At 38.3% G+C, this 17,995-nt stretch overlaps 1 protein-coding gene, 1 long non-coding RNA gene and 1 pseudogene across 2 annotated transcripts; all 3 read left to right on the top strand.

The window, feature by feature from the left end:
• The first annotated feature begins 332 nt into the window (after nt 1-332).
• Nucleotides 333-1,969, top strand: LOC148737357 (uncharacterized). Its single transcript, XR_015996108.1, has 3 exons — nt 333-776; nt 1,156-1,265; nt 1,905-1,969. It is a non-coding gene; the product is annotated as an uncharacterized LOC148737357 (long non-coding RNA).
• A 1,617-nt stretch (nt 1,970-3,586) lies between these two features.
• LOC148737356 (uncharacterized) lies at nt 3,587-5,887 on the top strand. The gene is made up of 4 exons (XM_088748703.1): nt 3,587-3,903; nt 4,032-4,280; nt 4,851-4,922; nt 5,857-5,887. Exons 1-3 carry the CDS (start codon nt 3,591-3,593, stop codon nt 4,856-4,858), a joined length of 570 nt encoding a protein of 189 aa, XP_088604829.1. The 5' UTR covers nt 3,587-3,590; the 3' UTR covers nt 4,859-4,922; nt 5,857-5,887.
• A 2,721-nt stretch (nt 5,888-8,608) lies between these two features.
• LOC148737333 (uncharacterized) overlaps nt 8,609-17,995 on the top strand; it is a 381,470-nt pseudogene continuing 372,083 nt past the window's right edge.

The raw sequence follows: 17,995 nt of genomic DNA, 5'->3' as shown, positions 1-17,995 counted from the left end.
ACCCTCTTGCAAATTTCGCATGTTGCTACATCCTCCTATAACACACTTAGTCGGCATATTTTCGGACAAAATCGACTACAACCTTCCTAAACAAGCGAAAATGTGTGAAATGCAGACTTTCGTGTTCTCGATTTGACGTCACATTACCCGCTAGAGCCATTCCTCTTTAAACTCGGCCGTGGGGCAAGATGGCGGTCGATTTTCCGTATTTTGACTGGGCAGAGACAATTGAAGATTTGAGCAAAAAAAAATGTTTGCACAGAAATACTCCAAAAAATACGTTTATTTCGTTAAGCGAAAAAAAATTTTTGGGTTTAGGTGCACTTTAAAGTCTATCTCCATGGTGACATCATACCTCAAAATGATCAATTCAATTTTCCTAAGTTTGCTGGTTTTACTGTATCGTCTCTATTGATATGTTTTCTAAATTACTGTAAAAACCCTTAAGAAGCCTCTCTTGGATAAATGTTAATGGTTTTTTTTTCGTTGTCAAACTGTAATAAGCTGGTGACTCACACCATGTAAAATTGACAAAACCTTTTATATTTATAGAAATGCAAAACTAGCTAAAGGCACAATTGCTGACGTTATGACAGATGTTTGAGGATGTCGTCCATAGTGACTTCAAATGAATGGAAAACTCACTCATAAGACTGTATTTTTAAGATAATGATCTGGAAAAGCCTTATGCAGCCTGCTTTTAGTGTATGACGTCATTGCTGTTTTAAAGCACTCCATCTGAATCGAAGTGAGGGAGCAGCGAAAATATATCTCAGGTATTCATTTCTCTTTGATATTTAAAATGTACAAAGAAAGATAAGATTAAATGACAGTGAATTATGATATCTAAAAAACCGAGTGAAGGATGATATTTCAATTCCACAGGAGAAAAAAAACATTTTTTGCGTCCTTGGAATTCAAACATGGCAATTATTTATTCAGAATACCTCTCCAATTTTTCGTTTAAAGGGCTGATAGAGATATTCGTAGTTATTCAGGCCTGTCATCAAAAACTTCGCCCAATCCTCAGAGAAGGAATCGAAGTTCAGAAATTTTAAAACTTATTAACGCTGTTTCCCATACTACGTTTTTGGTGGTTATTTAGAATTTGTTCGCAGGAATGATGACAACAATATGTCCACATTTTTTATACAGTGAACTGTTTACCGTGACACGTTCTTTCTGGCGCTCGAACAAAGCAGAAATACCGTAGAAGAATAAGACAACTTTGAAGATTTCATCACTGGAGAAAATGTAATTGCAAGGTAGGGGAGAAATTACTGTTTTCAAGAATTTCTTTACCAACCTTCTTTTCCGGTTTAGGGACAATTTCATAATATTGTCACAATATAAATCGTTGTTATTCAGTTGTCAAATGTACTGAAATATGGTTCAGAGAAGTTCCCGTTAAAGCTTCAGTTATGCACAGCAGTGTCTTGAAAAATTTTTATAATAAAGGACGATTATGATATGGCTACATTTTATCATTTTTAACTTCTTTGCGAGGAAGACAGACTCGGCATCTGAGACCTGTCGTGTATTATGAGATTCCACAAACATACAGTGCGCTTCACCTGGATAAAAATGCATTATCCATTACTTTACTGTATTATCCAAAAGTTCTTCTTGAGTACAAATAACACACGAGACGAGTGCAAATATCACGCGATATTTGTACTCCAGAAGTACAGGCGAAATTCGCTCGCACTGAAATAACAATTTGGCGTGTTGGATAGTAACTCTCTTACCAAACGTTTTGTTGTGTAGTGTCGTTGAGTATTTGTACTCGTTGTACGGCACAATTCGTAAAAACACTCATCAATACTACACAACAAAACTTCTAATAAGATATATTTATTTGAGTATATTCTGAAACTCTACTCGATCTTCAAACTTTCCCTCAGCCCATCAGCAGAAAACAGGAAGATGTTGTCCAAAAGGACCTTCTGGGCTTTCATTATTGCTTTCTGTAAGCACTGTTCTCTTCATCTAATGGAGTAATTAAGTTAAGAGACTAAATGTGTATTTAAACCTACTCAATAGGATTGGAAATAGTTAATTTTAGACACTCGGTTTTTGTTCTTACGAAAATAGCCCGCATTTTAATTCCTTTAATATCCAGGCCTCCATTAAATAACTCGCGAGAAAGTAAGTGACATGCGCACGGGAGACACACTGTGGATAACCCCGGCTGGAGAACATTAAGAAAATACAGTTACTGCTCCTTGGGAAATTACGAGAAAACACAGCACTCAAGTTGATATCCACTTCTCTCTCGAGTCTGTTTGGTTATATTAGCAGCAGATCACGACCATGTCTGTGTCGTAATTTATGCGACGCCTGAAGTCAACAACAACAAAAAAAAAAAATGCATTAGCGGTTTTTTTTGTTTCAATTTTTGACTGCATTGTACTGAAAAACGATCAGTTCCAAAATTGTACAAAAAAGAAAAAGGGCCCCAATCACTGCGCTCAGAATCTTTTGACTTTTGTTGTTTGGCATCAAACGCGCGCTCGCGTAGTTATGTCATCTACATTTTATACGAGAACAGTCTGTCCAAAAGGCGCTGAATTAAAAATTTCCTTAATCAAATTTTGATAGCAAACTGAAACAATAAAAGAAATAAAGTGTGTATCTTATCAATTGAAATATCTTAAATATCTTAATAACGATAGACAAGAGCTTCGGATGCCGGCTACGATATCTTCTCGCTTTTAATTTTTTTTTTTTTTTTGAGCACTCAGCAAGAATCTGAAATATACTTTGGGTGCTTAATTTCAAAACCAGGTGGTTTAAGACATCTAGATTTATCTGAATATTTACCAGTTAGATTTCAGTGAGTAGTCCGTCTGAGTTACGTTGGTCAATTTCTCAATCGTTTAATGTAATTGTCTCCGAATGTTGACCGTGGACTTCTCCAAAGCCATTTAAAATTATTTTCTAACCGCAGCAAAGTTCGAAATTTCGAAATTTGCAAAGATTACTTTAAAATCTGAGCAGGCAAACTCCTAATTTGTGGAGAACAACAAAAAGGAAGTATTTGTGCGGTCAGCAGTCTTTTCGAGGAAGGAGAGCGGTTGATAATCGACCCACGCATTGCGTCAGTGCCGGTCTAAGTCACGCGTCCCTTTAAGTTAAGTCACGGTGACTGCAATGCAAATGAAAAATTTTTGGTCGAGCAAGACTTAATGCTTCCTGAGAGCTCCACATCAATGCGACCAAAGTTCTCTCGTATGTTATGTCATTTCCCTATGTTTTTCTCAGTAGTGTTCATAGACATAACCAAACATATATAGCTTAGCTTTTAATAACCCCTCACATCAGTATACATATTCTCCATGTTCTTCTCCATACAGTTCTTAAGGTGGTGACAGGGAGAATTTGTTTAACAATCAAAGGTGTACATGTCTTTAGCTGGTGATCATTTCCTTTATTCTCGTGACCTTCATGTTTGATTCAGGGCTGACAGTGTAAGGAGAAATTAGGGTTCATCAAAAAGTCATATTGAGCATTCCCTGAAACGACTCTAACAAAAGCTTCCTCCCTCATTTTTCTATCTTTTTCTCTTGATTTTATAAGCAGCTGAGTTAATGGCGGAAGTATGCCTTCAGAGAGTCGTCCCACGGTTTCGCTCAAGCCTACTTTTGCAAGCTCCAAAAGGGCATTATGTAGAACTGAATTTCACCTTGAAGACTTCAAATGAAATACCGTGCTTTGATGATAATATGTACCTTGAGTTTCGTTATGGATACGACGAGTCTGCCAATCTTCTTGGCAGATTTTGTGGAAGAAACATTTCCGGTATTGTGCGATCTAGCGGACAGAACTTGTGGTTGAGAAAATCAGATAACTCCAATTACCTTTTCAGAGGTTTATACAGAAACAAGACTACTAATACAAAAGGCAAGTATTGAGATACTGAAATCAGCCCCTGACAGCCATTTTACATATATTGAGAGTGGTCATTGCCTATGCTCCTCAGACTCAAATACTTCTGTGATGGTTCAGTATTACTTTTCCTTATCCTTCAGTGAAACCCAACTTGGATAAAGTGCTCAAGACTCAGTATGTGCTTTTCAACCGCCATCAATCCCTCTGGTGTCCAGCACAGGGTGCACCGGCTCCAGTCATTGTTTGGAGAAAGAACGGCACAGTGGTACAGAACAGTACAAGTGTACTGTATCGGCTGACCATCACTGGAGAAAACAGCGACAAGTACAGCTGTGAAGTGAACACACAGGATGGTTTGGACAAAAAAGAAATCCGTCTTGTCATCGAAAGTAAGTTTTAATAATGAAAATTTGATTCTTAACTGAATCAGGTCAGGGGAAAATTTAGTGAACATTTGCAAGTTTCTATACCTCTAACCTTTAAGACTGTAACCATAGTTTTATTGACCTATCAAAATTTTTTCTTGCCTTGCTCTGGATTAATATTGAGTTTTCGCGAGATGACTTGAGGGTACCAACCTTATTAAAGGACTCAAATACACTCTTTAGCAACTCCAACCAAATAAACTAAAATCCCTTCGATAACTTGCATCAAACAATACGATAGTAAGAGTATATCTTATTTTTTATACTCTAGGGTGCCCAGATCGCTGCCAATGTACCACTGCCGTTGGCATTATGCGCTCAGTTACACGCGTTGAATGTAGGGGAGAATATTTACAGTCAGTTCCACAGCACTTGCCCTTTTCTACAGCGAAATTGTAAGCATTTCAACTCTTCGTTTTACGAGGAGGTGATGAAGGAGGGGTGGGGGTTGGGGGGAGGACAGAGAGGAAATGTACAACAACAGGACAAGATGTGAAACACTCGACCTTACTCAATGATACATCCTCCTTTCAGGGACTTGAGTTACAACCAGATAGAGGAGCTACCACCTGGAGTCTTCGATAACAACCCAGAATTGACCATATTGTACGTAGATGATAGTTATGCATACCTGTATGTTGATATTGACAAGCAGTGAGTTACGAATTATCTAATTTCTCACGCGTTGTGGGTGTAGTGTGTAGTCAGCTAGGAGCTAAGGCAATGGAACAAGATGCGATGGTTAATTGATTGGTAGTGATAAACAGATGGGGGTAGCCTGGCCTCATTAAATCATCTGAACATTTGTAAGAAAAAGGCTACCACCGGACTTTGGTGGCCTTGGCTCTAAAAATTTCATTTTCTATCTTTACCTAGTTCTTTTGCGTTCGTATTTGTTTTATTTTCATGCGTCAGATACCCTGCGCAGATAAATGTGATAAAATAAGAGAAGGAAAAAACGAGAGTTGATCGTCCTTGCAGGCTTTCTCTTTAACTGTTTGCTTTGCTATTAAAACTTCCAACGGATGACTGACAGAATACAAGCAAGCTGCAAGGATCACAGAAAATATGTTGATGTGAACAATTACATTTAACAATTATTCCACAACGCGCGTTGGATATGAGATGATAGATAGCCAACGAGGCGCGTAGCGCCGAGTTGGCTATAATCATCTCATATCCAACAAGCGAGAGTGGAATAGTTGTTTTATTAAAAAAACGCCCCCAAGATATAAGACAAATCTTCTCGACTTTATTTTGTGAGAAGAAACCGGATTTAACACTGTACAGAAATTAGACTATGGTATATTGGCTCATATACCATAATGGCTGAGCCAATAAAAAGTCTTGAATTGCATTATACAATGATCCAGTTTTTAATAATAGTAATTATCTCATCCCCGCATAGAACACACTATTGATTGAGTTTCTATTGCATGACTAACCTAGAGCACCTTCTCAGTATTTTCAACACAAGTTGACTCTGATTGGTTCACAAACTTAGGTAAAACCTATAACTCTTGGTATATTTTTTAAATAGGTACTTATATGAGAATCAGATAGCACAGCTACCACCTGGAGTCTTCAGCTACAACACCAAGTTGATTCGACTGTAAGTAAAAACATGCATTGCTTATTTCAAGACACATTTTTAAGCGACTCTTACAAACCCAATCACACGTATAAAATATCTCAGCTCGCGTATTTATAAAATCTTGGTTCCAAACTTTAAGTGCCCAAGAGCTCATGAAACATGCCATGGCCGTTCCTTAAAGTTGAGGGTTGAAGCTTAAAACTGACTAATCGTTCTTATGTACCTGAAATATTGCTGGTTACCGGAAGCCTTACTAAGTTACCCGGAAGTAAGTTTGCATTATTTACCTTCTAGTTAGATAATGAAAGTATGATGTGGTCTCTAAATTTTATCAGGGTTTAAAAAGCCTAGTTTTAATAACCCAGAAAAAACTTTAGATCAACAATATATCCTTTTCGTAGTGACTTGGATGACAACCAAATAAAGGAGCTACCACCTGGAGTCTTCGCTAACAACACCGAGTTAACTGTACTGTGAGTAATACACTTATCCGTTTATATTTCACACTATTGTTCGCCTTTAAAAGAGACGCCTTTAAAGGGACGTTGCAGGGTTCAAAACGCAGCCATTCAAGCGGAAATTTCAGTGTATTTGTATGATACAATGGATAAGTTCTAAAGTCCTCCTCCTTCCTCCCCTCTTTGACTCTTAAATATCTGCGTGGCACACAAAATCCAATGGAACCGTCGCAAAATCTGATGACTTGAACCTGTAGAGCGAGTGCAAACCCCCGCGCGGACAAAACCGTTATGCAATACCACTAGCCAGTGTTTTGCTTATAAAGACGGCTTGGAACTAGTAGCCTGATACAACTGATCACAACTAATGGCAAAAAATCAAAATAGTCATGGTGCTGTAAACATCACACAAATTGCTAAACATTGACTGGCTCTGGAAATGTATCGAGTGTCTAAAACGTTTTTACAGAAAATTGTCGCAAAAATGGACATTTTCTTTGGCCAGATAGAAAATGAGACAACAAAAGACATGAATGATAAAATGCTTCACCTAAATCCAGGATATGCCCTCGATCCACAGACTTGAGACAACCATATACAGGAGTTACCATCTGAAGTCTTCCAAAACACAGCGATTATCGTTCATTTATCGTAATTATATGTACAATAGCTTCCGTCTGGCCTGAAGAATGCTCCGATATTTGTCTGTTAAAAAAAAAAAAAAAAAAAAAAAAACCAAAAGAGAGCGAGGCTCGAGAGAAACTACGAGCTTCAAGGAACAACTTATGTTAATAAAAAAAAGACAAGTATCCAGGCATATTGTTTGGTCAAAGGGGAATATTGTGTTCATCATCCTTCAAATATTTTTAGAAGTACGGATGATAAATCATTTAAAAACAGTTCATCGTCGAAAAAGCGGGTTAATTTTTCTGCACGACATCAATCTATGAATTCCTAATGAAATATTTTCTTTTGATCTACGGATTGAAAATCAAATTTAACAAATGGTAAACACCATAGCGCACACTGTCGAGTTTTGGATGCAGGCGGGAGGTTGCTAAGCACAAAACTGAGAAGCGTAGGAGTCGCGCAAGGCGATAGCCGAGAGTAACGCTAGCTTCTTGAGTGCCTTGCAAACCACTCAATAACATTGACTGGCTCTCGAAATATTTTGGGGATCCAAAACATTTTTCGGAAAGTTATTGCGAAATTTAAATCTACGTTTGCCAAAAGAAAATATGACACAATAAAAATATACAATATGGATAAAATGTTTAACCTAAGTCCAGGATATGTCCTCCATCAACAGACTTTAGTAACCTGATAGAGAAGCTATTACAGCAATTATCAGTCATTTATCATTATTACATGAAGAATAATTTTTATTCGGCTTGAAAGAAACGCTCTAATATTTGTTCATTATCTTAAACACGAAGGCTGGGAAGACCTAGGTTCATTTGTCACTCACCGTTAGCGTGTGCGGGTCAAATTCAAATGCTGGTAGACGAACAAAAGGAACAAATGAGATATCTATTGTTTACATCCACCAGCATGGTGGCATGAGGTAACGTGCGAACCACCTATTTCAATCTCACATTTACCGCCACAAATAAAGACAGAAAGGATATACAAATCTCAAAAATTCTTGTATTGTGATGAAGGCATAAAACGATTTTGAGGAATGCGCCCGCTGTTCACTGCTTTGGAGTAGCTGTAGCTCAAGCTGACTTGACTCCAAGAGTTCTACATCACGCGACGGTTGATTGACAAATGGTCCAGTGGGAGCTAAGGCTCCTTTTATAGCCCACCTTTCGTATTTAAGCCTGGATGAACTCAGGCTTGAACGGGACTCGAAGCTATGCCTCCCACATACTAATTCAGCCCTTCTAAGGGCTATAAAGCAAAGGGCTGTAAAGCAGTTGAAACGACTTGACAACATCGTCGTCACAAAGCCAGATAAAGGTACTGGTGTAGTCATCATGAACAAATCTGATTATATTAACCTGCTGAGCCAGGCATCTATCAATGATACATCGAAGTCCACACCTTTCAGCCTGCAGAGACCAAAAACGAGAGGCCGCCCAGTAAAGCATTACCACCCCCTATTGGAGAAGGAGAAGCACCTTGCATCTGTTGTACGGAAGATCTTACCAAAGCAGATTGCTGACTGTGTTTGCCAGGCTGGCTCACGCCTTGCCCATCTTTATGGACTCCCTAAGACACACAAAGAGAATCTATCGATGAAACCTATCCTGTCTGCCACCGGCACTTACAACTATGCCCTCGCCAAGTGGCTTGATGACAAACTGAAGCCCCTGTCAAGCGATCGCTACACAATATCAGATACCTTCTCCTTTGCCGATGAGATTTAAAACCTAGTCATCGACGAGAATGACATTCTGGTATCCTATGACGTCACGTCACTATTCACTAATGTGCCGCTCCATAAAACGATCGAAATCATCGCTAAGAAGGCGTTCGCTGACAACTGGTTTAATGCTACACACGACCTCAGCATTACAAAGCCTGAACTGGTGCAACTTCTGGAAATTGCAACTATGAATCAACTATTCCAATTTGATGGCAATCTTTACGAGCAGATCGACGGTGTGGCCATGGGTTCTCCATTGGGCCCACTTATGGCAAACGCATTTCTCTGTTCTATCAAAGAGAAACTAGATGAAGACAAAAGGCTCCCTGAATTTTACAGAAGGTACGTGGATGACCCGTTTGCTATTGTCACAAGTGTACCAGCAGCAGAAGATTTATTATCAACGCTAAATAACCGCCATCAGTCCATACACTTTACCATGGGGCTAGCAAGTTACCTTTTGTAAAACAAGTTACCTTTTGTCGGTATGGAAGTGCTCAAGAAAGGCTGTAAACTAGAACTGGTGTTTATCGGAAACCAAGAAACACAGGCCTACTGCTTCATCACCAGAGCCACGTCGATAAAAGGTACAAGAAATCACTACTCAAGACCATGTTGAATCGTGCATTCCGCCTGTCGTCCACATGGGAGTCCTTCAAATCTGAATGTGATCATCTAAAGATGATGTTTACAAACCTCAAGTATCCCGACCACCTCATCAATTCCACCATTTCTCACTTTGTCATCTCAGTTAGGTTGGAAAACCCTGGAGTGCAAGCTCAATTATCCATCAACGAAAATGCTGTTCACCGAGTGGTTTTGCCTTTTATAGATCAAAAGTCAGCTGACGCAGTGAAAAGGCAATTATCAGATCTAAGCAACAAAATCGATCACACCCTTCAACCCGTGTTAGAGAGTCGCAAAATCTGTGAAGATCTCAGAATGCGTGAGCCTAAACCTCCTATAGTTAACCAACAATGCGTTGTATATAATTATAAATGTGATCTGTGCGATGCAGAGTACGTCGGGTACACCAGCCGGCATTTACATCAACGTATTGATAAGCACCGTAGTTCGGCCATCGACAAACATCTAAAGAACGACCACGGCCTACAAACCATCGGCGACCTGACCAAGCATTTCAACGTACTTAAAAAGTGCACCGGGAAACTGGACTGTTTAGTTCATGAGATGCTTTTCAGAAAGAAGATGAAGCCCTCTTTGAACAAACAATCGGATTCCATACGCGCGAAACTATTTATTTAATAGTTTACATTTATAAACTCAACACGCCCAATTATCTATTTGAATTTTTAAAAATTTTTAACTTTTTGCGTTTGTCACCTTCGTAAGGTATAAATTGATTATTCATTTTTATTCTCTTCTCACTTGAGAATGATGACATGGAGTCATCGAAACGTTGTGTGTTTTTCTCGCTAATGTTTATTCTTAAATGTCTAACAAAATCTAATGTCATTCAAATGGTAATTGACACAAAGAAATACACGAATGATAAACTGTTAAACCGAAATCCAGGATATTCCCTCCAACTACAGACTTGAGACAACCATATGCAGGAGTTACCATCTGAAGTCTTCCAAAGCACAGCGACCATCAGTCATATATTATAGTTATATGTACAATAACTTCCATTAGGCCCGAAGAATGCTCCGGTATTTGTGTGGTTAAAAAAAAGAAAAAAATCAACAGGGAGCAATGCTCGAAGGGAACTGCGAGCTTCAAGGAACAACTTATGTTATTAAAAAAAACAAATTTCCAGGCATATTGTCAAGTCAAACGGGAATATTGTGTCCATCATCCTTGGAATATTTTTAAAAGTGCAGACAATAAATAATTAACACAGGTTATCGTCGAAAAAACGGGTTAATTTTTCTGCACGTCATTAATCTATGAATTCGCAATGAAATATTTTCTTTTAACCCGCAGATTGAAAATCAAATTTAACAAATGGTGAACACCATAGCGGACACTATTGAGTTTTGGATGCACGCGGGAGGTTGCTAAGCACAAAACTGAGAAGCTTTGGAGTCGCGCAAGGCGATAGCCGAGAGTAACGCTAGCTTCTTGAGTGCCTTGCAAACCACTCAAGAACATTGACTGGCTCTCGAAATATGTTGGCTGTCCAAAACATTTTACGGAAAATGATCGAAAAATTGAAATTTACGATGTCCGGAGTGTTTAACCTAAACTGGGATATTTCCTCCGTACACAGACTTTAGCAACCTGATAGAGAAGCTATTATAGTAATTATCAGTCATTTCTCATAATTACATAAAGAATAGATTTTATTCAGCTTGAAAGAATTGCTCTGATATTTGTCCATTATCTGAGGCCTGGATATACTTAAGGCTTAAACGGGATTCGAACTCGTGCCTCCCAGCGCTACTATCAACTGAGCTATAGAGCCACACGTTGAAAGCGAGATACAGTTGAGGAGGTTCTTCTTTCTCCTGGAGGGGATTCATATAATTTGTAATTAGGTAAAATTTCATTTGATGGGCGGTATTGACAATCAAGTGAAGGTTTATGACCAGCAGGTGAGCTAAAAATTTTAGCAATTGCCGAAATAAGCCTGAAAAGAGGAAATTCATTCTTCAACCCGCACATTTACCAAAGCCTGGTTCCAAATTTTAATAAAAACTCCATTCTCTTAGTTCTCAATTGCACTACTTTCAGCCCTTATTTCACCCAGTTCAAGGTAACAGTGTCAATCCAGGAGTTTATAACCAATAAACTGTTTATATCCACTTGATCAAGAGGACATATTTAACTTTATATTCAAATTACGGTTCTTTCTTTTTATGACAGTCTGATTTCAGTCATTATTAATCTCTGTAGGTTTCAAAACAGGTCCGAGGAACATCCTTCATGGGCCTTTTTCCCCTAACGCAAGCAATATAAAAAAATTATCGAATTGGACCTCTTACATTCGGAAACTCGGCCATTCTAAAAGACGGTGTCAGAATTATACTTCTCTGAACTTAAGCTCCATCTAGACCTCAGTTGCTCTAAAGGACTTAAAATATATTTTTTTCATGATGCTTAGACTTATTACACTACTCTTTTGTCGGTTCCACACCAGGAACTAACTCTGTTCTCTTGTTTTGTGACGGGTTTCTTACTTTTTTGCCGTGCAAAAATATACTGTTTATATAATAAAACTCAACTCTCCCGCCCCCAAGCCTAATAAGTCTCGTAGCCCTTAAATATTTACTTAGCATAAAACCGATTACGACGCAACAAAATTTTATGACTTGAACCATTCCAGCTAATACAAATCAAGCTTTAGAAAAAACTGGTTTACAATATCACATGTTCAATCGTCATACTTTCTTCAAAAGCATCACAAGAGTATGTTGATGTGAACAATCACGTTAGTGGTTATCGTCCGCGTATAGAAAAAGCTATTGATTGAGTCTCTATTTCATGAGTAACCGAGAGCACTTTGTCAGTATTTTCAACACAAGTTGACTCTGATAGCCGAGAGAAACTTTAGATTCTCGAGTGTTTAGCAAACCATCCAAAAATATTGACTGGCTCTCGAAATATGTCAAGTGTCCAAAACAATTTACGGAAAGTTATTGCAATATTTAAATTTACGTTAGCCAGAAGAAAATGACAGGAAAAAATGTACGATGTGTAAAATGTTTAACCTAAATCCAGGATATGTCCTCCATCAACAGATTTAAGGAGCCTGATAGAGGAGATATCACAGCAATTATCAGCCACTTACCATAATTAAATGAAGAATAGCTTTTATTCGGCTTTAAAGAAATGCCCTGATATATGTCCATTATCTGAAGCCTGGATATACTTCAGGCTCTAACGGGACTTGAACCCATGCCTCCCAGATACTAATTCAGCGATACTACCAACCGGGCTACAGAGCCACACGTTGAAAACGAAATACAGTTGAGAGGGTTTTTCTTTCTAGTGGAGGGGAGTCATGAATTTTTTTAATTAGGTAAATTTCATTTGATCGGTGTCATCGAATCAAATAAAGCTTTATTACCATCAGGTGAGCGAAATTCTATCAATTGCCGAAAATAAGCCTGAAGAGAGAAAAATCATCCTTCAACCCTCTAAAGTTTGCCTCCTTTCAAACTGGTTTACAACATCACGTGGTCAATCCTCTTACTTTATTCAAAAGGATCATAAGAGATATGTTGATGTGAACAATCACGTTAGTAGTTATCATTCACGTATAGAAATTGCAGATGACTGAGTCTCTATTTCATGACTAACCAGGAGCGCCTTCTCAGTATTTTCCACACAAGTTGACTCTGATAGCCGAGAGAAACTTTAGATTCTTGAGTGCTTAGCAAACCATCGAAAAACATTGACTGGCTCTCGAAATATATCGGGTGTCCCAAACATTTAAGGGAGAATTAATGCAAAATTTCAATTTACGTTGGGCGGAAGAAAATGGCAAAACAAAAATATACGACTAGCTTCCCATGCTATTTGCGGGCGTGAACGGTCTTTATGAACATGAAAGTTTGCTTGAGAACCGATTAATGTTGATATCTTGTAAAACGCGTAGATTAGATTAATAATAATTAGATTAATAATAATAATAATAAGACGACCCTGATGGAGCAAATATCAAAGAAAATTATTCAAGCTAAGAAACCACTCAGGTTGTGAAACGAGCAATCAACCCATAATTAATAAACCTCATTATTAAACGTTCTCAAAAATGTACCAATGCCAACGTGAATATCACGACCCTTAGCACACTCTAACGTTGTTCGAGCTGTAAAACTTCAATCTCTCACGCACGATTTTTTTAAAAAACTGAAAACATAAAATCGAAGCATTGTTTCTTTATCTTACTAATTCATTAACGTATCTACATTGCTCATGTCCACATCTTCTTGAGAGTGCCTCCTCCTGATACTCTCAGGCCTTGTCATATTTACCAAGTGATCTGCACAATATTCTTAGGTTTCCGTCTCTTGTTGCTTTTCCTTCTTTATCGTTTATAGTTTAGACGAAATACGAACACGTAGTATGTTCAGGAGAGGGTTGTTCACTGGTTGAAACAGTTCGTGTGGAGTTGTGATTTGTTGGGTTGTGGTTTTGTTGAAGTATTCCCCAAACTTGCCCCAGAAGGAGTTTAAAATGAATAAAGCCACCGTTTTATGACCTGGGTTCTTCTGAATCTGCTCAGAAACTAATTTGATTTTCTCTCGTTCCTTATACTCTCGCACATACCGGGCCTTGAGTTCTCGCATTGTCACCCACGATGGTCAACGGCTAGCCTCTTGATTAATTATTGGCCAGGTGTTGACACAATTGGCAAAACGTCTCTTGGCTTTTTGTTCTTTGGGAAAGTTCCCAAAGTTCTCCTATGGTGCGATCGGGATGTTCACAGACTTGACCGCGATCTGGAAAGCACCTAGGACATCCCTGCCAAACGCAACCATAAAACTCGCGAATGGTACTTGTGCAAGTATCATATCTATCGATGTAAATAACGAGCTGAACTCAAGTTTTATTCAGAAAATGCTATGCCATTCCTCCCCCCCTTTTACAGGAAGTCAATTACCATAACTTATCCAGTGCTTCCCAATAGAGATAATGGCGTAATCTATCATTCTTGTAAGCTTTTTAGTGGAATTGCTGAACTGCAGAAACTCGGCCATTCGAAAAGATAATTTAAGAGCTCTACTCCTAAGAACTCCAGGTCCAGCCATTCCTAGTTAAATTTTTTCTGACCAAATTAAAAAATGATGCTCAAAAGAACACAGTGACAGAAACCACACTCTGAAATTATGATTACCCTTTCAGCTTTAGAAACCAAATCAAGGAGTTACCACCTGGAGTTTTCAATAACAGCTCCGAGTAGACCCACCTGCACATAATACACTCAGCAGTCAATGTCTGATAGGTTTTCCCAGATATGACCATACAATCTCCTTATTCATAATAGTAGAAGAACCAAGTGGAGTCCAATTCGGTCTGTAATCATAGAAGAGATTAGCAATATAGGACAACCGCGAAGCAAGAAGTCCTGTTACCAATTGATCAAAACTGTGACAAAATTGGAGCAAGTGAATACACATCGCTTATAGATTTTCATATAAAAACAACAATTAACTCGGCGAAGTCCACGACAACAGCTTATCTTTCTTTTGTGCTTAAGAAGTTGCTGGCTACCAGCAGCCGCGCTAAGTTACTCGAAAGCGAGTTAGCGCTATTTAACTTTGATAATGAAAGTATGCTATGGTCTCTTTAAATCTCATCAGGGTTAAAATAAACTTAAGTTTAATAACCCAGAAAAGACATAAGATTGAGGATATATCCTTTTCGTAGTGACTTGGACGACAACCAAATAGAAGAGCTATCACCTGGAGTAAGCCATGGGAAAAGACATTGCAAAATTCAAAATTTTCTCTGACCAGACAGAAACTGGGACAACAAAATTACATGGACCATAAAATTGATATTTAACCTAAATTTAGGATATATTTTCCATCTACCGTGAGACTTGAGAGAACCTGATGAAGGAGTTACCACCTGAATTGTTCCAAAATACATATATCAACAATAGCTTCCGTTTGCATCGGAGAAATGCGCCGATACTTGTCCGTTATCTGTTCTGCAAAATGAACAGAGAGCGAGGCTCGAGGGGAAACTGTGAGCTTCAAGGAACAACTTGTGCTAAAAAAATGATAAAAAGACAAACACCCAGGCTTATTGTTAGGTCAAACGGGAATATTGTGTTCATCCTCTTTCAAATATTTAATTAAGTGCATTTAATCAGTCATTTAGAAACTTATTGACGAAAACGAAAGCTAATTTAAGAGTATTTAAGCTCAGGGGTCTTCGAAAGCGATAATACGCGATTAAAAGAGAGTGGAATGATTTTTAGAGCGTGTGAGTTAATCAGAGGTGAGTATCTTTTTTCATTAGTTACAGGTGACTTGAATAAGATTTCTTAACTATCACTGGTGACTAATTCCGCCCTCTTAGGGCACCTAATTTATTTGCATTTACATTTTCATGACTGGTAACAATAAAGTAATATTGGTAAAATGTTTTCACTAATAACACAACCAACAAACTGCGTTGCGATTTATTTGGTTCATCCATCACGCTGCAAGAGTTGCAAGTAAAAAAAAACATCTATTGTCTGTGTCATGACACATTTTTAAGCGACTAATACAGATGCTATCACACGCTTCATTGGCAGGATTCGAATCCCATTCTCATTGTTACCAATCCCACTACTTTAAAAAAAAGGGGTTGGAGGAACACAATTTCCGTTATATCAATCAAGTATATTCAATCCATATGATCACCCAGTCCAAGGTGATAATATCAGTCCCAATAAATGTTAAAAAAAAAATTGTTGAGAACGATAAATTGACCTTAATCTTAAAATCACGACTTTGTATTTTACCAATCGTAACTAATCCCACTAAGTTTCAGAACAAGTTAGTGGATCACCTTTCAAGTCGTTCTTCCCCTAACAAAAGCAATTACAATAAAAAATAGTCGATTTCTTGGCATACAAGGTGTACGCATGCTGTACTGAAGGAAATGGATCATTGGAAAAAATGATTTAATAATTGTTTTTTCGAGCTGGGAGGGACTTCATAAAACGTTTTAAATGATAAGAGTACTACAGTACTCTCTTCTCAATCCGAGACCAGTAGTAACTGTTTTTCCCAATTCCTTGTTTTGCTCTTGTCCCTTGCGAAAATAGATAAATCTCAGCCACCTCGCCTCACCTCGCCCCAGTCGCCCCAGTCGCCCCTATTTGTTTTCTTAGGGCCCTCCATAGTCCTTTAGCAATATCTGCGTGAGACAAAAGCCGATGGCGATGTGATTATAATTTATGACCTAAATTATTAGAGCTAGTACAAATCAAGCCTCAGACATAACTGGTTTACAACATCACGCACAACATATCATAGACCATACCTTTCTAAACGTATCAAACGTGCAGATATTTTCCGAAGTCTTAAGAAATGCTCAGCCAAACATCTTTGGCAGAGTAAAAGATAAGCCATCCTAGGGAAGAAAAGTGCATCTTTCCCTTTTCTCCAGAGGGAAAAGCTAAGCAACAATATAAGCGGACTTCATGACACTTTTAAAATGGTATTTTAAACCCATTTCTAGTTTAGTTTATCTAACCCAATTAAAACAAAAAAATGTTGAAAAGGACAGACAACATAGACTCACTCTAAGACTGCCTTTCTTGACATGTCAGTTACGAAGGAACCAGAGAGACGCCTGAACACCATGCAGTGTCTACAGAATACCAAATCACACTGACTAGTACTTTGCGTATGATTCACACCACGCTTGATCAGTGGAGCCCGGTATTGTCCTACCGGGCGAAGTGCCTTGTCACAAAGCTGTTAGTCATCTCTGAGGAAAAGGAACATTTGTCATCAGTTCTTGTTTCCAACAGCTATCCCTCCTCCTTTGTACAGAAGGTCGCTACAAACAAAAAAATAAATAAATAATAATAATAATGATAATAATAACAAAATTCCCCCGTTAGCAGAGAGCCCGTAAGTTTATGTAACCCAATCTGAACAAACAAAAAAAAAAATTTTCAAAATGGCAAATAACTTAGACTCAGTGTAGGAATCATGATTATCCACTAAGGAGCGATCTTAGGTTCAGTTTTGTTCATTTCTCAGGTACTTATTTGGAAATCAAATCCAGAAGCTACCAGCTGGAGTCTTCAATAACAACTCCGAGTTGACTGAACTGTAAGTGAGACATTCATAAGTTAACATTTGATGGATTCTTTGGGATACATAGGATGCTTTGACAGAAATGTGATTTCAATCCTAATAATCCCACTAAGTTTCAAAACAAGTCAAAGGAACACCTTTTATGGGGTGTTTCCCCTAAGACAAGCAATCATGAGAGATAATGATCGATTTGGACTTTTTGCATACAATGAATATATATCCTGAATTGGAAGAAAATGGGCCATTCGACAATATGCTTTAAGAACTTTTTCTTCGAACTCCGAGCGACTTTATGAACCCTTTCAAAGGATGCGTAGACATGCTACGGTATCCTTTTCTCAGTCCGACACCAGGGGTAGCTGTTCTCCCCATTTCGTGGCTTTGCTCTTTTCCGGTGGGAAAATCTCAGCCCCCTCGACCCAGTGCCTATATATTTTTCCTGGAAAGTTTTGCGTAAGGAGTTCAAGTTATTGTTATTTGTTAGGTCCTCAGCGAGTTAGCGTCCCTTTCCAAAAGTG

The sequence above is a fragment of the Stylophora pistillata genome, chromosome 2, assembly GCF_964205215.1.
Source record: "Stylophora pistillata chromosome 2, jaStyPist1.2, whole genome shotgun sequence".
Classification (NCBI taxonomy): domain Eukaryota; kingdom Metazoa; phylum Cnidaria; class Anthozoa; order Scleractinia; family Pocilloporidae; genus Stylophora; species Stylophora pistillata.
Note: the sequence above shows the minus strand (reverse complement) of the source record. Positions and strands in the feature narration are given on the sequence as shown.

What these genes read in the sequence shown, in the direction of transcription:
- LOC148737356 (XM_088748703.1), top strand. Translation starts at nt 3,591, where the DNA reads ATGGCGGAAGTATGCCTTCAGAGAGTCGTCCCACGGTTTCGCTCAAGC. An exon ending in CAAGACTACTAATACAAAAG is followed by an intron (nt 3,904 to 4,031) that starts GCAAGTATTGAG and finishes CTTATCCTTCAG; the next exon opens with TGAAACCCAACTTGGATAAA.